Here is an 18,176-nt window from a genome sequence, read left to right on the forward strand (position 1 = left end):
ATATAAAGTAGTGTAAACTAGCTCCACCTCCAGCAGCTACAACAGTAACATGCTGCTCTAACACTGATGCTTCACTATTAATAATCTAATGATGTCATATATAATAATATATCAGTCAGAGGGACCAAACCACTACTTTTACTGCAATACTTTAACTACATTAAGCTCATAATACTTATGTACTTTTACTTAAGTAGGATTTTTCATGCAGGACTTTTACTTGTAATATAAATGGAGTATTTTTACATTGCTGTATTGGTACTTTTACTGCAGTAAAGGATCTTAATATTTCTTCCATTGCTGCTGCTGACAGTTTCTACAGAGGATCATGTGACTGTCAAAGGTCAACATTTATCAGCAGAGTGTTGCTGGATAAGATGAGCTCTCTGGTTTTATCTGCTTTTCAAACACAGTCAAAAATGCTTCAAAGAAGTTTATTAAATATGTGAGAAAATGATGATACAGCCATTAATTGTTTTTATCACATTTTAGTGTAATAACTCCCTGTTGTCAGTCAGCTGTTTTTAACCAATAAATAGAAATTAATCTGATTTTAAGGAAGAGTTAGAGAAATATGGAGGCATCATTACACCCTGACATGCAAACAAGTATTTTACAGTTAAATGCAAAAATATTGTCAGATGGTGAGCAGGTTTTAACTGAGACTTCACTGTAAATAAGGAAACAGTTTTAATTCACAGTGCCGCTCCTCGTCCTGATAACCCCTCCGTGTTCTTTCAAACACAACAAGTTCCACTCTGTGGTCATATTTCCTTGTTCCCTCCCCTTCAGATCTACAGTTTATAGATGGGTGTAACCAACATGTAAAGAGCTGTCAAACCTGTTCACCTTCTGAGAAAGTGAAACTCAGACAGTCGTTGCCACTGAGAGCTGAAATGGAGCAGACACGAGATCAGCTGGACCGAGAAACAATCAGCTGTTCGATCTGTCTGGATCTACTGAAGGATCCGGTGACTATTCCCTGTGGACACAGCTACTGCATGAGCTGTATTAAAAATTTCTGGGATGGAAAGGATCAGAGGAAGATCTACAGCTGCCCTCAGTGCAGACAGACCTTCACACCGAGGCCTGTCCTGATGAAAAACACCATGTTAGCAGATTTAGTGGAGCAGCTGAAGAAGACTGGACTCCAAGCTGCTCCTGCTGATCACTGCTATGCTGGACCTGAGGATGTGGCCTGTGATGTCTGCACTGGGAGGAGGTTGAAAGCCCTCAAGTCCTGTCTGGTGTGTCTTGTCTCTTACTGTGAGAAACATCTTCAGCCTCACTTTGAATCAAGTAAATTTAAAAAACACAAGCTGGTCGACCCCTCGGAGAAGCTCCAGGAGAACATCTGCTCTCGTCATGATGAGGTGATGAAGATGTTCTGTCGTACTGATCAGCAGAGTATCTGTTATCTCTGCCCTGTGGATGAACATAAAGGCCACGACACAGTCTCAGCTGCAGCAGAAAGGACTGAGAGGCAGAGAGAGCTCGAGGTGAGTCGACAACAAATCCAGCAGAGAATCCAGGACAGAGAGAAAGATGTGAAGCTGCTTCAACAGGAGGTGAAGGCCGTCAGTCGCTCTGCTAATAAAGCAGTGAAGGACAGTGAGAAGATCTTCACTGAGCTGATCCGTCTCATCCAGAAAAGAAGCTCTGATGTGAAGCAGCAGATCAGATCCCAGCAGGAAACTGAAGTGAGTCGAGTCAAAGAGCTTCAGGAGAAGCTGGAGCAGGAGATCACTGAGCTGAAGAGGAAAGACGCTGAACTGATGCAGCTTTCACACACAGAGGATCACATCCAGTTTCTACACAACTACCCCTCACTGTCACAACTCAGTGCATCTACAGACTCATCCAGCATCAGTATCCGTCCTCTGAGATACTTTGGGGATGTGACAGCAGCTGTGTCAGAGCTCAGAGATCAACTACAGGACATCCTGAGGGAGAAATGGACAAACATCTCACTGACAGGGACTGAAGTGGACGTTTTACTGTCAGAACCAGAACCCAAGACCAGAGCTGAGTTCTTAAAATATTCATGTGAAATCACTCTGGATACAAACACATCACACACCCTGCTGTTATTATCTGAGGGGAACAGAAAAGTAGAGCTGACGAGTCAACAACAGTCTTATTCTAGTCACCCAGACAGATTCACTGATTATGGTCAGGTCCTGAGTAGAGAGAGCCTGACTGGACGTTGTTACTGGGAGGTGGAGTGGAGAGGGAGAGAAGTTTATGTTGCAGTCGCATACAAGAATATCAGCAGAGCAGGGGGCTCAGATGAATGTGCATTTGGAAACAATGACAAGTCTTGGGTGTTACGTTGTGGCATTAACAGTTATACATTTTGGTTCAACAAAATCAAAACTCCCGTCTCAGGTCCTGGTTCCTCCAGAGTAGGAGTGTACGTGGATCACAGTGCAGGTATTCTGTCCTTCTACAGCGTCTCTGAAACAATGACTCTCCTCCACAGAGTCCAGACCACATTCACTCAGCCTCTCTATGCTGGACTTGGGCTTTATTATAATGGAGTCACAGCTGAGTTGTGTAAACTCAAATAGACAGAAGTCATTTCAGACTTCATGTGTCAGATTCTGTTGTAATTCTTCATGTTTTTGTCTCCATTGTTTCTGAGAGTTCGTTGCTGTGGTGTTTCTGAACTGCACAGAGATCAGTTGTCAATCAAACTGGGATTATCAACACTTTTTTTCTTTTCATTTGTTGTTCTGTTGATGTTTTGAGTTTCTTCAAATGTCACTTTTTGCTGTGTGTTTTTATCCATGGAGGCTATCACTGCTCATGATGACGTCTTTTACCTTCACTAGGTAGATATTTTGTTCTTATCACGTTGTAAATTCATAAAGAAATGTACAATCAAACTGTAATTATCATGATAATAATCATTTATTATGTTCTAGTACATAGCTGACATTCTGGGTTAAACTAACTGATTGTGTGGATGAAGTGAATCTGTACATGAAATCATTGAACAAGAGTCATTTAACAGATGTTACTGATTGGATGTGTGAACAATCTGAGGCTTTACATAATCAATAAAGATGTTTTTTTGTCAACAGTGAGCAAAGTATTTTCTTCTGTCTTCATCTCAGGATCTCATTCAAAGCTTCTGGAGAAAATGTGAAACTAAAATGAGAGTTTATTTGAGGCAGATTTCCTCCTGAAACACCACAAAGTACAGAGTTCATGTTCAGAGCGGACAAATGTTTTTCAGTCAGTCTCTGAACTTTCAGCTTTCTTCACTAAAGCAGCTTTGTCACAGAGAAAAGAGCAGAGTTTTCTATCACTTGTTGCTTTTAACAAACACAAACAGAAGAATAAAAACTGTTGATCAAACTAGTTTTGGCTTTAATGCTGTTAAAGAGGTTCAGAGTAGATCTTCGATGACTGCAGAACAGAAACTCTGTTTTCTGTCTGATTGGACTAAATATCGTTGGTCATGATCACCTCGTCTACCAACAGCAGAACGTCTGCAGCACATTTTATTTCCATTTCAACCAATTTCCTTTCATTCATCCATATCTATATGTTTATACATCATAAATGTATCAGATTGTTGGTAATTATTCACAGAGAGTTGATGATTTCACACAAATAAAACTAATAATTAAATGTGTTCTTGCAGAATAACTCACCACTGAGTTAACTGTAAGGATGTTTTTTTTAAAGAATGTACAATACAGTAGTTGTCGGGTCAATCCATATTTCTGATTGGTTATTCCTTCATGTGATCAGTAGGAGTACATCACTTGATAAAAGTGTCTTATTGCTCACGCTCAGCTTAACTCAGCTTAAACTATAAACTGAATATATAATTATTGACATCTGGTCACATGTATTTCTATGTCAGTCACTCAGATTTCTCAGAGTAGCTTCAGCCATTGCCTCTTCCCTGTGGTTGCCTGTCATAGGTCCTCAGCTTTCCCTTGGTCCTGGCCCCAGGCTGCTTGTCTAAGACTCCTTGCTGGTGGCTTCTCGCTCTGACTCTGTCTGGCCCTGGGCCGCCCACCTGAACTGTCTTGCTCCACCAGGCCACCCAACCTGAGTGCTGCCTCCCTGGTTCCCAATGTCCTGTCTGTTCACCTGTTTCATGACCTCGCTCCCCTCTCTGGAGTTTCTCCAACCATCTCCCCACCTGCACCTCATCTCCTCATTAGTTCACTTAGTTTTTTTAGTCCTGGTTTTCTGTTCAGTTTTTGTTGGATCATTTGTTTGATTTAGTTTCCTGCCTGCACTTCTGTATCCTGTTCCTGTTTTGGTGAATAAATATATTCTTCAGTTCCTTGTGTCTCCCAAGTCTCTGCATTTGGGTCCACCTGCTCCGCAAATCATGACAGTCCATCACTCACAGCTCCCAGATATTCAAAGTACTGACCAGTGCTGGAAATGAACTAAGTACATTTACTCAAGTACTGTTTTTGAGTACAATTGTAAGGTACTTGTACTTTTCTTGAGTATTTCCATGTGATGCTACTTTATACTTCCACTCCACTACATTTCAGAGGGAAATATTGTACTTTCTACTCCACTACATTTATTTGACAGCTTTAGTTACTTTTCAGATGAAGATTTGACACAACGAATAATATAACAAGCTTTTAAAATACAACACATTGTTAAAGATGAAACCAGTGGTTTCCAACCTTTTTGGCTTTTGACGTCTTACAAAAAGCAGTGTGTAGTCGGGGTCACATTTCACATGTCTATGAGTTGTTAACAGCTCCACCAAATAGTGATTTTTCCCTCTAAACTTCTCACATGCTTTCATTTCAATAAATGTTCAAATGATCCAATATTTCAGCAAAAATCAAAGATTAGAGAAAAAGTCCAAAAACTGAAAACAGATTTGTGTATCAGAACATTGTTTTTTCTTCTTTCCTCTCCCGTTAATCATCTCACCACCCCTCAGATTTATCTGCTGACCCTTTGGAGGGGCCCGACCTCTAGGTCTGCTAGGTGCTGCTGACAGTTTCTACAGAGGATCATGTGACTGTCAGGTCAACATTTATCAGCAGAGTGTTGCTGGATAAGATGAGCTCTCTGGTTTTATCTGCTTTTATTTCAAACACAATCAAAAATGCTTCAAAGAAGGTTATTAAATATATGAGAAAATGATGATACAGCCATTTAATGATTTTATCACACTTAAGCGTAATAATTCCCTGTTGTCAGTCAATTGTTTTAAACAAATGAATAAAAACTGATCTGATTTTAAGGAAGAGTTAGAGAAATATGAAGGGATCACCAAACCCTGACATGTCAACAAGTATTTTACAGCTAAATGCAAAAATGTTTTCAGATGGTGAGCAGCTTTGAACTGAGACTTCACTGTAAATGAGGAAACACAGTTTTAATTCACAGTGCTGCTCCTCATCCTGATAACTCCTCCCTGTTCTTTCAAACACAACAAGCTCCACTCTGTCCTCATATTTCCTTGTTCCCTCCCCTTCAGATCTACTGTTTTATGATGGGTCTAACCAACATGTGATGCAGTAAAAGAGCTGTAAAACCTGTTCAATTTCTCAGTAAGTGAAACTCAGACAGTCGTTGCCACAGAGAGCTGAAATGGCGCAGAAAGGAGATCAGCTGGACCGAGAAATAATCAGCTGTTCGATCTGTCTGGATCTACTGAAGGATCCGGTGACTATTCCCTGTGGACACAGCTACTGCATGAGCTGTATTAAAAGCTTCTGGGATGGAGAGGATCAGAGGAAGATCTACAGCTGCCCTCAGTGCAGACAGACCTTCACACTGCGGCCTGTCCTGGTGAAAAACACCATGTTAGCAGATTTAGTGGAGAAGCTGAAGAAGACTGGACTCCAAGCTGCTCCTGCTGATCACTGCTATGCTGGACCTGAAGATGTGGCCTGTGATGTCTGCACTGGGAGGAAGCTGAAAGCCCTCAAGTCCTGTCTGCAGTGTCTCGTCTCTTACTGCGAGAAACACCTTCAACCTCACTTTGAATCAAGTAAATTTAAAAAACACAAGCTGGTCGACCCCTCGGAGAAGCTCCAGGAGAACATCTGCTCTCGTCATGATGAGATGATGAAGATGTTCTGCCGTACTGATCAGCAGAGTATCTGTTATCTCTGCTCTGTGGATGAACATAAAGGCCACAACACAGTCTCAGCTGCAGCAGAAAGGACTGAGAGGCAGAGAGAGCTCGAGGTGAGTCGACAACAAATCCAGCAGAGAATCCAGGACAGAGAGAAAGATGTGAAGCTGCTTCAACAGGAGATGAAGGCCGTCAGTCGCTCTGCTGATACAGCAGTGAATTACAGTGAGAAGATCTTCACTGAGCTGATCCGTCTCATCCAGAAAAGAAGCTCTGATGTGAAGCAGCAGATCAGATCCCAGCAGGAAACTGAAGTGAGTCGAGTCAAAGAGCTTCAGGAGAAGCTGGAGCAGGAGATCACTGAGCTGAAGAGGAAAGACGCTGAACTGATGCAGCTCTCACACACAGAGGATCACAACCAGTTTCTACACAACTACCCCTCACTGTCACAACTCAGTGCATCTACAGACTCATCCAGCATCAATATCCGTCCTCTGAGATACTTTGAGGATGTGACAGCAGCTGTGTCAGAGCTCAGAGATCAACTACAGGACATCCTGAGGGAGAAATGGACAAACATCTCACTGGCAGTGACTGAAGTGGATGTTTTACTGTCAGAACCAGAACCCAAGACCAGAGCTGGATTCTTAAAATATTCACGCAAAATCACACTGGATCCAAACACAACAAACACATATCTGTTTTTATCTGAGGGGAACAGAAAAGCAGACCGAATGAGTCACCAACAGTCTTATTCTCGTCACCCAGATAGATTCATTGGATATGAGCAGGTCCTGAGTAGAGAGAGTCTGACTGGACGTTGTTACTGGGAGGTGGAGTGGAGAGGGGGAGAAGTTTGTGTAGCAGTCGCATACAAGAATATCAGCAGAGCAGGAAGCTTGCATGAATGTGTATTTGGACTCAATGAAAAATCTTGGATGTTAGATTGTGACACTAACAGTTATAAATTTTGGTTCAACATTGTTTCAACTCCCGTCTCAGGTCCTGGTTCCTCCAGAGTAGGAGTGTACCTGGATCACAGAGCAGGTATTCTGTCCTTCTACAGAGTCTCTGAAACCATGACTCTCCTCCACAGAGTCCAGACCACATTCACTCAGCCTCTCTATGCTGGACTTGGTCTTTTAAGTGTTGGAGTCACAGCTGAGTTCTGTAAACTCAAATAGACAGAAGTCATTTCAGACTTCATGTGTCAGATTCTGTTGTAATTCTTCATGTTTTTGTCTCCATTGTTTCTGAGAGTTCGTTGCTGTGGTGTTTCTGAGCTGCACAGAGATCAGCTGTCAATCAAACTGGGATTATCAACACTTTTTTCTTTTCATTTGTTGTTCTGTTGATGTTTTCAGTTTCTTTAAATGTCACTTTTTGCTGTGTGTTTTTATCCATGGAGGCTATCACTGCTCATGATGATGTTTTTAACTTTCACTGACGTTTCTTTAGATGAAAGTATGAACTTGTCTTTGTTCTAAATGTTAGTTTCACGTTTGTATTGATTTATTTGTGTTCTGTTGTTTCTCCTCCACTTCAGCGTCTTAAACAGAGAAAACAGCAGAACTTCCTTCATCATAGATATTTTGTTCTCATCACTTTGTAAATTCATAAAGAAATGTACAATCAAACTGTAATTATCATGATAATAATCATTTATTATGTTCTTGTACATAGCTGACATTCTGGGTTAAACTAACTGATTGTGTGGATGAAGTGAATCTGTACATGAAATCATTGAACAAGAGTCATTTAACAGACTTTACTGATTGGATGTGTGAACAATCTGAGGCTTTACATAATTAATAAAGATGTTTTTTTTCAACAGTGAGCAAAGTATTTTCTTCTGTCTTCATCTCAGGATCTCATTCAAAGCTTCTAGAGAAAATGTGAAACTAAAATGAGAGTTTATTTGAGGCAGTTTTCCTCCTGAAACACCACAAAGTACAGAGTTTATGTTCAGAGCAGACAAACGTTTGTCAGTCAATCTCTGTACTTTCAGCTTTCTTCACTAAAGCAGCTTTGTCACAGAGAAAAGAGCAGAGTTTTCTATCACTATCATTGCCTTTAACAAACAAGATTTTCTTTGTGCATTTAGTTGATAAAGTCTTTGTTATACAGGCCTAAAAAACTGGAAAACACACACACACACACACACACACACACACACACACACACACACACACACACACACACACACAATGTTTACCTAATCAGGCATAATACTGAAAAGTTTGCGTAAATTAATAGTTTTGGTTAATTTCTTTTTTTTTTTTTTTTTTTTTTTTTTTTTACAGTTTTTTAAATGTAACGGTGTTTGAAGATACATGTTTGGATCTGTTTGTTTAAATATAATATACAATGGTAACTTCTTCAAGAATTTTATGTTTTGAATGAAAAATTTGGCTGAAATAATGAAGGATTTATCAAAGTGCTAAAAGGAACATTTTGGAAAATCTATAATTGACATAAATACCACCTAATAAAAGTCTGTGATGCAGTAGTTTACAACGGCCATTGAACGTATCGTCAGCGCTGGCTAATGACGTAATAAACCCTCGACAGTCGCAGCGGAGTCGCTTGTTTACATGTCCGACTGTGGCTCCAATGAAGAGCCGTTTTCTAGTTAAATGTGTGTGAGTGTAGCTGTCGGCAGCTGTACCGTCCAGCTGTGAGATGGATTTCTGCAGGAAACAGGTGAAGTCAGACTGTGAGGAGCTGCTGAGCCGCTTCCAGACGACCGAGTCTGTCCGCTTCCAGCAGTTCTCCGACATCTGGAGAGAAATGAAGTTCGAACAGATATTCTAGTAGGTTTCCACTAAAAACGACACTTCTTTGTCGACCAAAATGTTATTAGTTTTCTGTTAAAAGTCCTAATGAATTTCATTATTTGTCATTTATCATAATAAGCTACCGTCTTTACATGCAGTCACTGTGTTATGTGTCATTATTGTACCGGTGTTACACCGTATCTGGTGACCCATCACATTTTGTGACCTGCAGTGTTGGAAGAAGTATTCAGATCCTTCAGGCCAGTGGTTTTCTAACCTTTACATATCAAGGACCCCAAACTGACGCGAATTAGACCCCGAATCCCCATCTGATAAGATTTATGCTTTTAGATGTTTTATTATAGAAAGTGTATGACACGCACGCGACCAAAAATAGTCCTTTAACCACTTATTGTGCTGCTTATGGACGGAATGATAGTGAAATTTTGCTGGGAACCCCTGGGTTCACTTTGAGAACCACTGTTTTAGGATACTTAAGTAATGCAGAAATACTTAATTACAGTAAAAACCCTGCATTTAAAATCCTTCTTAAAGTACTAAAGTAAAATAACTCAGATCCTTTACTTAAAAGTATCAATACCACATGTAAATATACTTCATTACAAATAAAAATCCTGCATCTAAAATACTACTTAAAGTCCTAAAGTAAAAGTTCTATGATTTCTGCAAAAGTAGTACTTTTGCTATAGTACTTTAAGTAAATTTAGCTGGTAATACTTCTATACTTTTACTTAAGTAGGATTTTAAAAGCAGGATTCTTACTTATAATGAAGTATTTTTACATTGTGGTATTGATACTTTCACTTAACTAAAGGATTTGACTGCTTCCTCCAACTAGGGCCCAACTGATACTGGATTTTTGGAGCCGATACCAGTATAAAAATTTTGATAATCCTACCAACAATTTTGGTAATTGATTAATCGCTTTGAGTCATTTTTTAAACTCTCTGGTTCCAGTTTGTTAAATGTAAATATTTTCTTTATAGTTTCTTTAGACTTCTAAGATTGTAAGCTGAATATATTTTGTTTGTTTACCGTTGGTCGAGACTAAAGAAGACATTTTTGGTTGCATCTTAGCCTTTGGGAAACATTGATCAACATTTTTCACCATTTTCTGACATTTTAAAGACCAAACAACTAATTGATCGATTGAGTAAATAAACAAAGGATTAATCTTTGATAGAAAAAAAAAAGTTGTAACCCAGGAAATGTCACAAGGTCATATTTGCTTGAAGGGAAGCATTAGCATAATTACAAACAGAATTATAAGTAGTAATGTATGTGTGAGAAGCTCTTGAGAAAAAAGCTCAATGACTTTTTTTAAAGTTCCTCTAGTGGCTGACTTTAAAAAGAACTAGTTTTTTTTAGATATGTTGTCATAATTTAACATCAAGCGTCTCATGTTGTTGTCATGTTGCAGCGGTACTATGAAGCATGAGAAGCGAACGTTCAGTCGTCTGGTTCTGGACACGGCCTACAGGTACTTCCTGCCTCCGTTCAGCTTCCAGATCAGAGTCGGAGGACTTTATCTGCTGTACAGCCTGTTTCACTGCCAGACCGCGTCGCCCTCGGAGCAGGTCAGCAACACGCGACACACTGCACTCACACGCCTTCTTTAAAACACACTGTTGGACTACGTGTTAAAGGGTCATTAAAGGGTCAGTCGCTTGTTAAATGAACGAAATCTGATGATAAAGTTCTTCTTTCGTCTCTGGCTGCAGATCCGTCTGTCGCTGAAGGACTGGGAGGACGTGAAGAAGTTTGAGAAGGATGCTGTGAACGCTCAGCACTTTGACGTCACCTTCATCCTCCGACAGATGATGTTCCACAAAGCGTTCCACTTCACCGCCATGCCCACTCTGGTGAGCCGCCGGCCGCTCATAAAGCCACATTCGTATATTCATTTAATTATTACAGAGTCTTAAATGTAAACTAAAACTCTCACAGTATTCCTTCATTCTACATGTTTACATTCTACATGTTTACACTTGTAGACAAAAAACAACCATGAACGTTCCTAAAAATATGGAAGCAAACAATAGCTGTAATAATTTAAATCTTATAAGCAGCTGACAAATATGATATATGAAATTTAACTAATGAAGTGTTTTGCTGTTAACACCATCCATCTGAATTTATGAGTTATGAAATCCTCAAATTTCTCCTCAAAGCTGTTTTTATTTTTACGTTTTGGAAATTCGGATTGAAAATTTAAGTTTCTAATATTCAAAAAATTAAAAAAAAAATAGGAAACTAAAATTCACAGTAAAAAATTGAACCAAGCATACATCTTGTATTTTATATTTTAAAGTTTAGACCAATTATTGTCCTTTTAATTTTTTTTTTTTTTAAATTTCATTAACACAACAAAATGTATACGTTAAAAAGAAATATATACAGTAATATTAAAACACCTATTTAGCATTTACATAAACACTTAATAAATTATTTATAACACTCTGTAATGTAGTTATAAACAGTCATTTAAAAGGACATTTTTATGTGTTAATGTACAGTATTTGTCATAAATCATAACTTCACACATATTTAATATTATTACAACTGTGTCTTGTTATTTATTATCTGTTTATACAGCAGCAAACACTTATTAAATTATTAAATTATAATGTGTTATAAACATTAATTAACTGTTTATATACTGATAATAAATGCTAGATGACAGGTGTTAATGCGTTTCCAGTTCACTTTATTTCTTTATGTTGTTTTTATTTCGCCATGTTTCATCTTCCATAATCTACAATCACGTAAATTCACAGTCCTCCTTCTGCTCATTGTGCTTCCTCCTCCTCCTCCTCCTCCTCCTCTTCCTCTCCTGCCAGCTTGCGTTTAAGAAGAAGAGGAAGATCGAGGGGTCGCCGTTGTGTGAGGAGTTCATGGAGCGAACGTCTCGTCCGCAGGAGCTGATCAACACGGAGCTGCTGGAGGTGAGCAGAGACTCTTCCTCCTCCTCTTCCTCCTCTTCCTCTTCCTCCTCCTAACTCCAACACTTTAAAAGTAAAAATTTCAAAGTGTAAAGTTGTGCTGTGATTTTGTCTTCTTGCAGGAACTGTCCAACGTTCACGATCTCTACGAGAAGATGAAGGTTTCTGTCGCTTCATCGTCAGAACAGGCGCCTTCATCTGTCAACCTGATCAGGAAAGACCTCGTCCCTCAGCTACGCGGCACCGTGATGGATTTCTACAAGTGGCAGCAGAGGAAGGTGAGACGTCTCTGCAGGTCTTTTTATGTTCCCTTTTAACAAAATGAAGCAGGTTTTATTTTATCTGTTTCCTTAGTAAGATGACGTGTCTTGTCTTGTTAGGATGAGACCGATGATGATGAAGACAGCGGCGAGGGAACGTCTTCTCAGCAGGAGGTGAATTGAAATGTTTAAGGCATCACCGGCCGGCGTAGCGCACGTCTCCTGCTTTGGCTTTTCTTTGTACCTTTTGTAAAAGTTGTAATAATAACCGTGTCCAGAGAGGGACGCTGTTGACCGGTGGCCTGTTTTTCTGCCCTCAGTGCTCCAGAAGAGCCGAGCTCGTCGCCTCCATCAAGTCGAAGGCGTACGGAAACGCGGCAGAGGTTTGTGTTTCGCATGACAGCTTCTAATGTACACCTTTAACGCACTTTGCATCGAAGTTCATACTCTCAAAAATCACAACTGTCGAACCAGAACACACAGACATCAAGGCAAGGCAAGTTTATTAGTACAGCACATTTCAACAACAAGGCAATTCAAAGTGCTTTACATAGAGCATAAAAGGCATTAAAACAGAATATAAAAGCAACACAAGTAAAAACACATATAAAAACAAGAAGCTAAAAAGGGAATAAGAAAGATAAAACAAGAGAATAAAAGTTACAGTGCACTGTAAAATATTAACCCTTAATGTGGTTTAATGAAAGGCGGCAAACAGAAAAGTCTTCAGCTGTGATTTAAAAGAACTGAAAGAGTCGCAGCAGATCTACAGTTTTCTGTGAGTTTGTTCCAGATATATGGAGCATAAAAACTGAACGCTGCTTCTCCATGTTTAGTTTTGACTCTGGGGACAGAAAGCAGACCTGATCCAGACCACCTGAGAGGTCTGGACGGTTCATAACGTAGCAGCAGATCAGAGATGTAAAACATTCAGTGCTTTGTAAACCAACAGCAGTGTCTTAAAATCAATTCTTTGACAGACAGGAAGTCAGTGTAAAGATCTGAGAACTGGAGTCATGTGATCCTCTTTCTTGGTCTTAGTGAGGACTCGAGTAGCAGCTGCAGCTGTCTGATCGATTTTTTTAGGGAGACCTGTGAAGACACTGTTACAGTACTCAAGTCTACTGAAGATAAATGCATGGACAAGTTTTTCCAAATCCTGCTGAGACATAAGTCCTTTAATCCTTGATATATTCTTTAGCTGATAGTAGGCCGACTTTGTAATTGTTTTAATGTGGTTGTTGAAATTCAGGTCTGAGTCCATGACTACACCAAGATTCAAACACACACTGTAAAAATCAGTGGAAACTGCCCTTTACAAAGAAGATGTTCCTCTGCGATCTGTTAAGAACGAGCTTCAGTAAATCAGCTTTGAAATGAGAGAAAAAAGACGCTAGATCTTGGTTAATAATTCTTCAAATTTCTGACTTTTTCTCTAGTAAAAGTTTTTACAGCTACGTCCGTGCCTGTGTGTAAGAAGACGCAGCGTAAATCTGTGGAGATGATTCACCATCATGTTAAAAAAAAACAAAAAAAACTTGATATCAATCAGAATAACGTCACTAAACTAATAATCAGAGCGATCAAATCAATGAAAATATTCGTTTCAATACATTTTTTTGACATTAGGCTCAGAATGTCTCATCAACATGGTTCTTATGTCCCTGAAACCCTGACAGTCCCCTCTATTCATTCAGATATGGAGATTTTTGGGCTGGATTGAAAAACTATATATATGTATAGTAGAACTCACATGCTGAATGATGACATTTCTGAATAGTCCTGAAAAAATCAACACATGACATGTCTGGGTGACACATAACATAAGCTCATATTATAAATAAAGGAATTTAAAAACATGCAGAAGGGTTCAAAGGATTAAAATGATTTAATTTCAACTGATATCAGAGAGCTGCAGCTGCACAACCTCACTTATATTATTAAATGTCTTATTTTTAATCGTTTAAAAAAATGTATATTGGCAACAAATTAAACAAAAACCCTTTGGGGGGGATTATATGAAATGTATTTCCCGTCAGATCATCAGGATGCAAAACACTAAAATGTATTTTGTGTTTGTGCTCTCAGGCCTCCAAGTCCCGGCGTCATCGTCAGGTTGAGGTGGATTTCACCAGCAGCGAGGCCGGTCCCGCGCTCACGACAAGTCACTCCAGGACGAGCAAACCGTCACTCAAAGCCAGAACCAACGAAAGTGTGTTCATCACAGGTAAAATTTCAGAAAATATTACAAAATACATATACTTATTATACTCACAGTGGAAGAAAATTAGACCAGAATGTGTTTTGGTCTGTAAATCAACTGGTTCTCGCTTTTAGGAAGAATGGTTCAGTCATCAAGGCTGAAGGATATATTTGATGTATTTGGTGGGTTTTTTTTAGACCAGCAATCAAAATTTCGGTTTGTCTTTGTTTAGGTGTTGAAAGTTCTCAGTCAGCCAAGATCTAACAGTAGATAAATAGCATTCAAGCCTGGATTAGGATCTTCTAGTAGGATGGGAATATAAATCTGAGTGTCATCTGCGTAAAAAAATGGAAATTAACCTGCAATTCACTAAGGATGTTGCCAAGTGGGAGCATGTGTTAATGAGAAGCGCAGTGGTCCTAGTACAGAGCCTTGTGGATGTAGTACTTGTACTTTACTTGAGTATTTCCATGTGATGCTACTTTCTACATTTCAGAGGGAAATATTGTACTTTCTACTCCACTACATTTATTTGACAGCTTTAGTTACTTTTCAGATGAAGATTTGACACAATGGATAATATAACAAGCTTTTAAAATACAACACACTGTTAAAGATGAAACCAGTGGTTTCCAACCTTTTTGGCTTTTGACGTCTTACAAAAAGCGGTGTGTAGTCGGGGTCACATTTCACATGTCTATGAGTTGTTAACAGCTCCACCAAATAGTGATTTTTCCCTCTAAACTTCTCACATGCTTTCATTTCAATAAATGTTCAAATGAGCAAAAATCAAAGATTAGAGAAAAAGTCCAAAAACTGAAAACAGATTTGTGTCTCAGAACTTTGTTTTTTCTTCTTTCCTCTCCCATTAATCATCTCATGACCCCTCAGATTTATCTGCTGACCCTTTGGAGGGGCCTGACCCCTAGGTTGGGAACCACTGGACTAAACTAGCTAACTGTATATAAAGTAGTGTAAACTAGCTCCACCTCCAGCAGCTACAACAGTAACATGCTGCTCTAACACTGATGCTTCACTATTAATAATCTAATGATGTCATATATAATAATATATCAGTCAGAGGGACCAAACCACTACTTTTACTGCAATGCTTTAACTACATCAAGCTCATAATACTTATGTACTTTTACTGTAGTACTTTAACTTATTATGGAGTATTTTTACTTTGTTGTATTGGTACTTTTACTGCAGTAAAGGATCTGAATACTTCTTCCATCACTGCAGGAGTTAATATGACGATTGTAAAAGCAGTTGTGATGATAATTGTGATGAATTTTCTAAATGAAGAATAAAAACTCTCCCACGTCTCACCTACAGTAGATAAGGATTAGTGGATTTTCTTCTGTAGCTTGTGTGAAATGATCTTTACTGACTGATTGAGTCTCTTTATCAGGTGACCTGTGGAAAGAAGCCATGACGTCCACTCAGATCAACTGCCTCACCACACTGGACTCTGTTCCTGAAGGTACAACACGTCATCACAGATTTCATACTCTTTTTACATTTACGTCAAGTCAAGTCAGTTTCATTTATAAAGCTTAACATCACACATTTGCCTCAGGCAGCTTTACAGTCTGTGCAGTAATACATCATCCTCTCCATCCTCAGACCCTCCATTCGAATAAAGAAAACTGTTCTCTGCTCTATTTCCCTGAGTTTGCGGTCTGTTAGCATGCTAACATGCTACGTTATGTTCACTTTGGACCAACAGACTGACATCGCCATCCAACCAGAGCTGAAACAATCAGTCAATTAATCGATTAGTCGATCAACAGACACATAAATTGGCAGCTATTTTCATATCATTGTTCGAGTTAAAAATGACAGATAGTTTCATCCTTTTAATTTGCTGCTTTCTTTCTCATGTGATAATAAACTGAATGTTTACTGTGGGCGGCATTTTCCACAATTTCCACCAATCAATTCATCAAGTAATTGTGAAAATAATCAGTAGGTTATCAATCAGTAATGAAAATTATCGTTAGCTGCAGCTCAACATTCAAATGCAGAGACTCACGCTGCTTCTTTGGTTTAAAAAACATTCACCAGGATGAATTTTCCTCCTAATTCTAACTCATCATCAGCCGTATTTTACTGTAGATCCCAAAATAATCTTATTATAAAACAATAAAACAGGCAGTAATGTTCATTTTCCTCTTCTGAAATGTTCACACATTGAATTACCGGCTTCTTTTCTTATATGATGGTTTTTTTTTCCCTTCAGAAAAACCAAAACAGCACAAAAGATTCAAGTGGTGATGAAGACGACGCAGCAGTCGACCTTCATCATGACTGGAGCTGCTGCACAGTGTTCACTGAAGTTTGTTTTAAAATGCTGTTTTTTGATTATCTTTTATGTTTTTATATGTTGTAACATAGAAAATGTGAATGTTTTTACATTTTAAAGTGTTTTCATTTATTTTTTTAATGAGTTGAACATCATAATAGATGGAATTGAGACATAGAAACTAGGCTGTTGAAGAATAATATTCATCCATCAATTGCGCACATTGTACAATATATGACTGATCAACAACAAGAAGGATCACACACACACACACACACACGTCAGCCTCGGTGGCGTTAACGGCTTTAATGGATAGTTTAAAACGGTGGTGCCTGCTGAGGGGAGGCACTGATACTCGAGTTCAGATGATTTTTTTTTTGCGCCTGTCTGATTATGGTTTGTTGAAAAATGGTTTATCAGGGAACAAACTTTTCTTTTCCTTCTCTGAAATGTTAAAACTGGATTCTGTGCTGCAGCTCGGCCTTCATTTTTGTCTCCAGTGTTTAAATATTTTATCAAGTTTCTGTCTGTTTTATATATATAAAAAAAACGCTTTTCTTACAGAAGTTATTTCTGTTTGTCTCTTTCTTGTGTTACATTTGATTCGGATTAAATAGGGGGGAAGAGGTATTCAGATTATGTATGTGAAAGTATAAATGTCATTGTATAAAATATAAAAGTCTTATATTTAAAATGTTACTTAAGCCAAAGTACACACAAGTATCAGCAACCAAAGTAAAAAGTATTCAATTTACAGAATGGATTTAGTACATTATTCAATCAGTATTGTTGAAACAACATGTAAGCAGTACTTTAATGTTGTAGTTAGTCAATGTGGAGCTTTTAGCTTCATAAAACTGAAAAATCTGATCATATGTTTTGTGTGTAAAATTTTAAAAAAGTAAAGAATGGCTGTCAGATGAATGTAGTGAAGTAAAAAGTACAATATTCCCCTCTGAAACGTAGTAGAAGTATGAAGTAGCATAAAATGGAAGTACTCAAGTAAAATACATGTATCTCAAAACTGAACAATTACAGTACATGAGCAAACGCACTAGCTTTAAAACAATATTTAATTGTCCTGATGTAATATCATGCTTTTTTTGTTTTTACTTGCATTTGTTTGTTTTTTTCTCGTCCTTGGCAACAACTTAAAGTTTTGACATACATACACTGACATAACGGTATTCGATAACACCTAAAAACAGTACTTTTAGCTTTCCATCTACTAATTTTATTATTAATAATTACCTTAACATCAATATAATGAATGTGTTCATACTTTAATACAGTTAAATATATGATGTAAAAGTAGAGTTGGAAGTTAACTGCTCCTCTGCTAAACTAGGTTAGCACAAACCAGCAGGACTAGTTTAACAGTTTCTATTAACCCGTTAACCAGATTTAGCAACTACCTTATTAACTTATATTTATGTATGGGATAACAAACTAAATAAACAAGATTTTAGCTCATAAAATTTTTGTTTATTGAAATCAGAGGAAACATTTAGAGCGGGGAAAGCGAGTAAATTTAGCTTTAGCCAAGGCTAGCTGTGACTAAGCAGCTAATGCAAGCTTTAGCT

At 38.4% G+C, this 18,176-nt stretch overlaps 2 protein-coding genes across 2 annotated transcripts; both read left to right on the top strand.

The window, feature by feature from the left end:
- Positions 1–896: 896 nt before the first annotated feature.
- LOC137200111 (uncharacterized) lies at positions 897–8,036 on the top strand. Its single transcript, XM_067614793.1, has 2 exons — positions 897–2,567; positions 5,584–8,036. The coding sequence occupies exons 1-2, from the start codon at positions 897–899 to the stop codon at positions 7,264–7,266; spliced, it is 3,354 nt and encodes a 1,117-aa protein (XP_067470894.1). The 3' UTR covers positions 7,267–8,036.
- Positions 8,037–8,624: 588 nt separating this feature from the next.
- On the top strand, positions 8,625–17,159 carry snapc1b (small nuclear RNA activating complex, polypeptide 1b). The gene is made up of 10 exons (XM_067614704.1): positions 8,625–8,895; positions 10,301–10,457; positions 10,602–10,742; positions 11,721–11,825; positions 11,945–12,100; positions 12,203–12,256; positions 12,403–12,465; positions 14,171–14,309; positions 15,700–15,771; positions 16,531–17,159. Exons 1-10 carry the CDS (start codon positions 8,765–8,767, stop codon positions 16,563–16,565), a joined length of 1,053 nt encoding a protein of 350 aa, XP_067470805.1. The 5' UTR covers positions 8,625–8,764; the 3' UTR covers positions 16,566–17,159.
- Positions 17,160–18,176: the final 1,017 nt, after the last annotated feature.

The sequence above is a fragment of the Thunnus thynnus genome, chromosome 16 (assembly GCF_963924715.1).
Source record: "Thunnus thynnus chromosome 16, fThuThy2.1, whole genome shotgun sequence".
Taxonomy (NCBI): Eukaryota; Metazoa; Chordata; class Actinopteri; order Scombriformes; family Scombridae; genus Thunnus; species Thunnus thynnus.

Excerpts from the sequence above, each read along its gene's own strand:
- snapc1b (XM_067614704.1), top strand. The coding sequence starts at position 8,765 with ATGGATTTCTGCAGGAAACAGGTGAAGTCAGACTGTGAGGAGCTGCTG. Across the intron at positions 8,896-10,300 it reads AAGTTCGAACAGATATTCTA|CGGTACTATGAAGCATGAGA; the intron begins GTAGGTTTCCAC and ends GTCATGTTGCAG. Across the intron at positions 10,458-10,601 it reads CCGCGTCGCCCTCGGAGCAG|ATCCGTCTGTCGCTGAAGGA; the intron begins GTCAGCAACACG and ends CTCTGGCTGCAG.
- LOC137200111 (XM_067614793.1), top strand. The coding sequence starts at position 897 with ATGGAGCAGACACGAGATCAGCTGGACCGAGAAACAATCAGCTGTTCG. Across the intron at positions 2,568-5,583 it reads CTGAGTTGTGTAAACTCAAA|AGAGCTGAAATGGCGCAGAA; the intron begins TAGACAGAAGTC and ends TCGTTGCCACAG.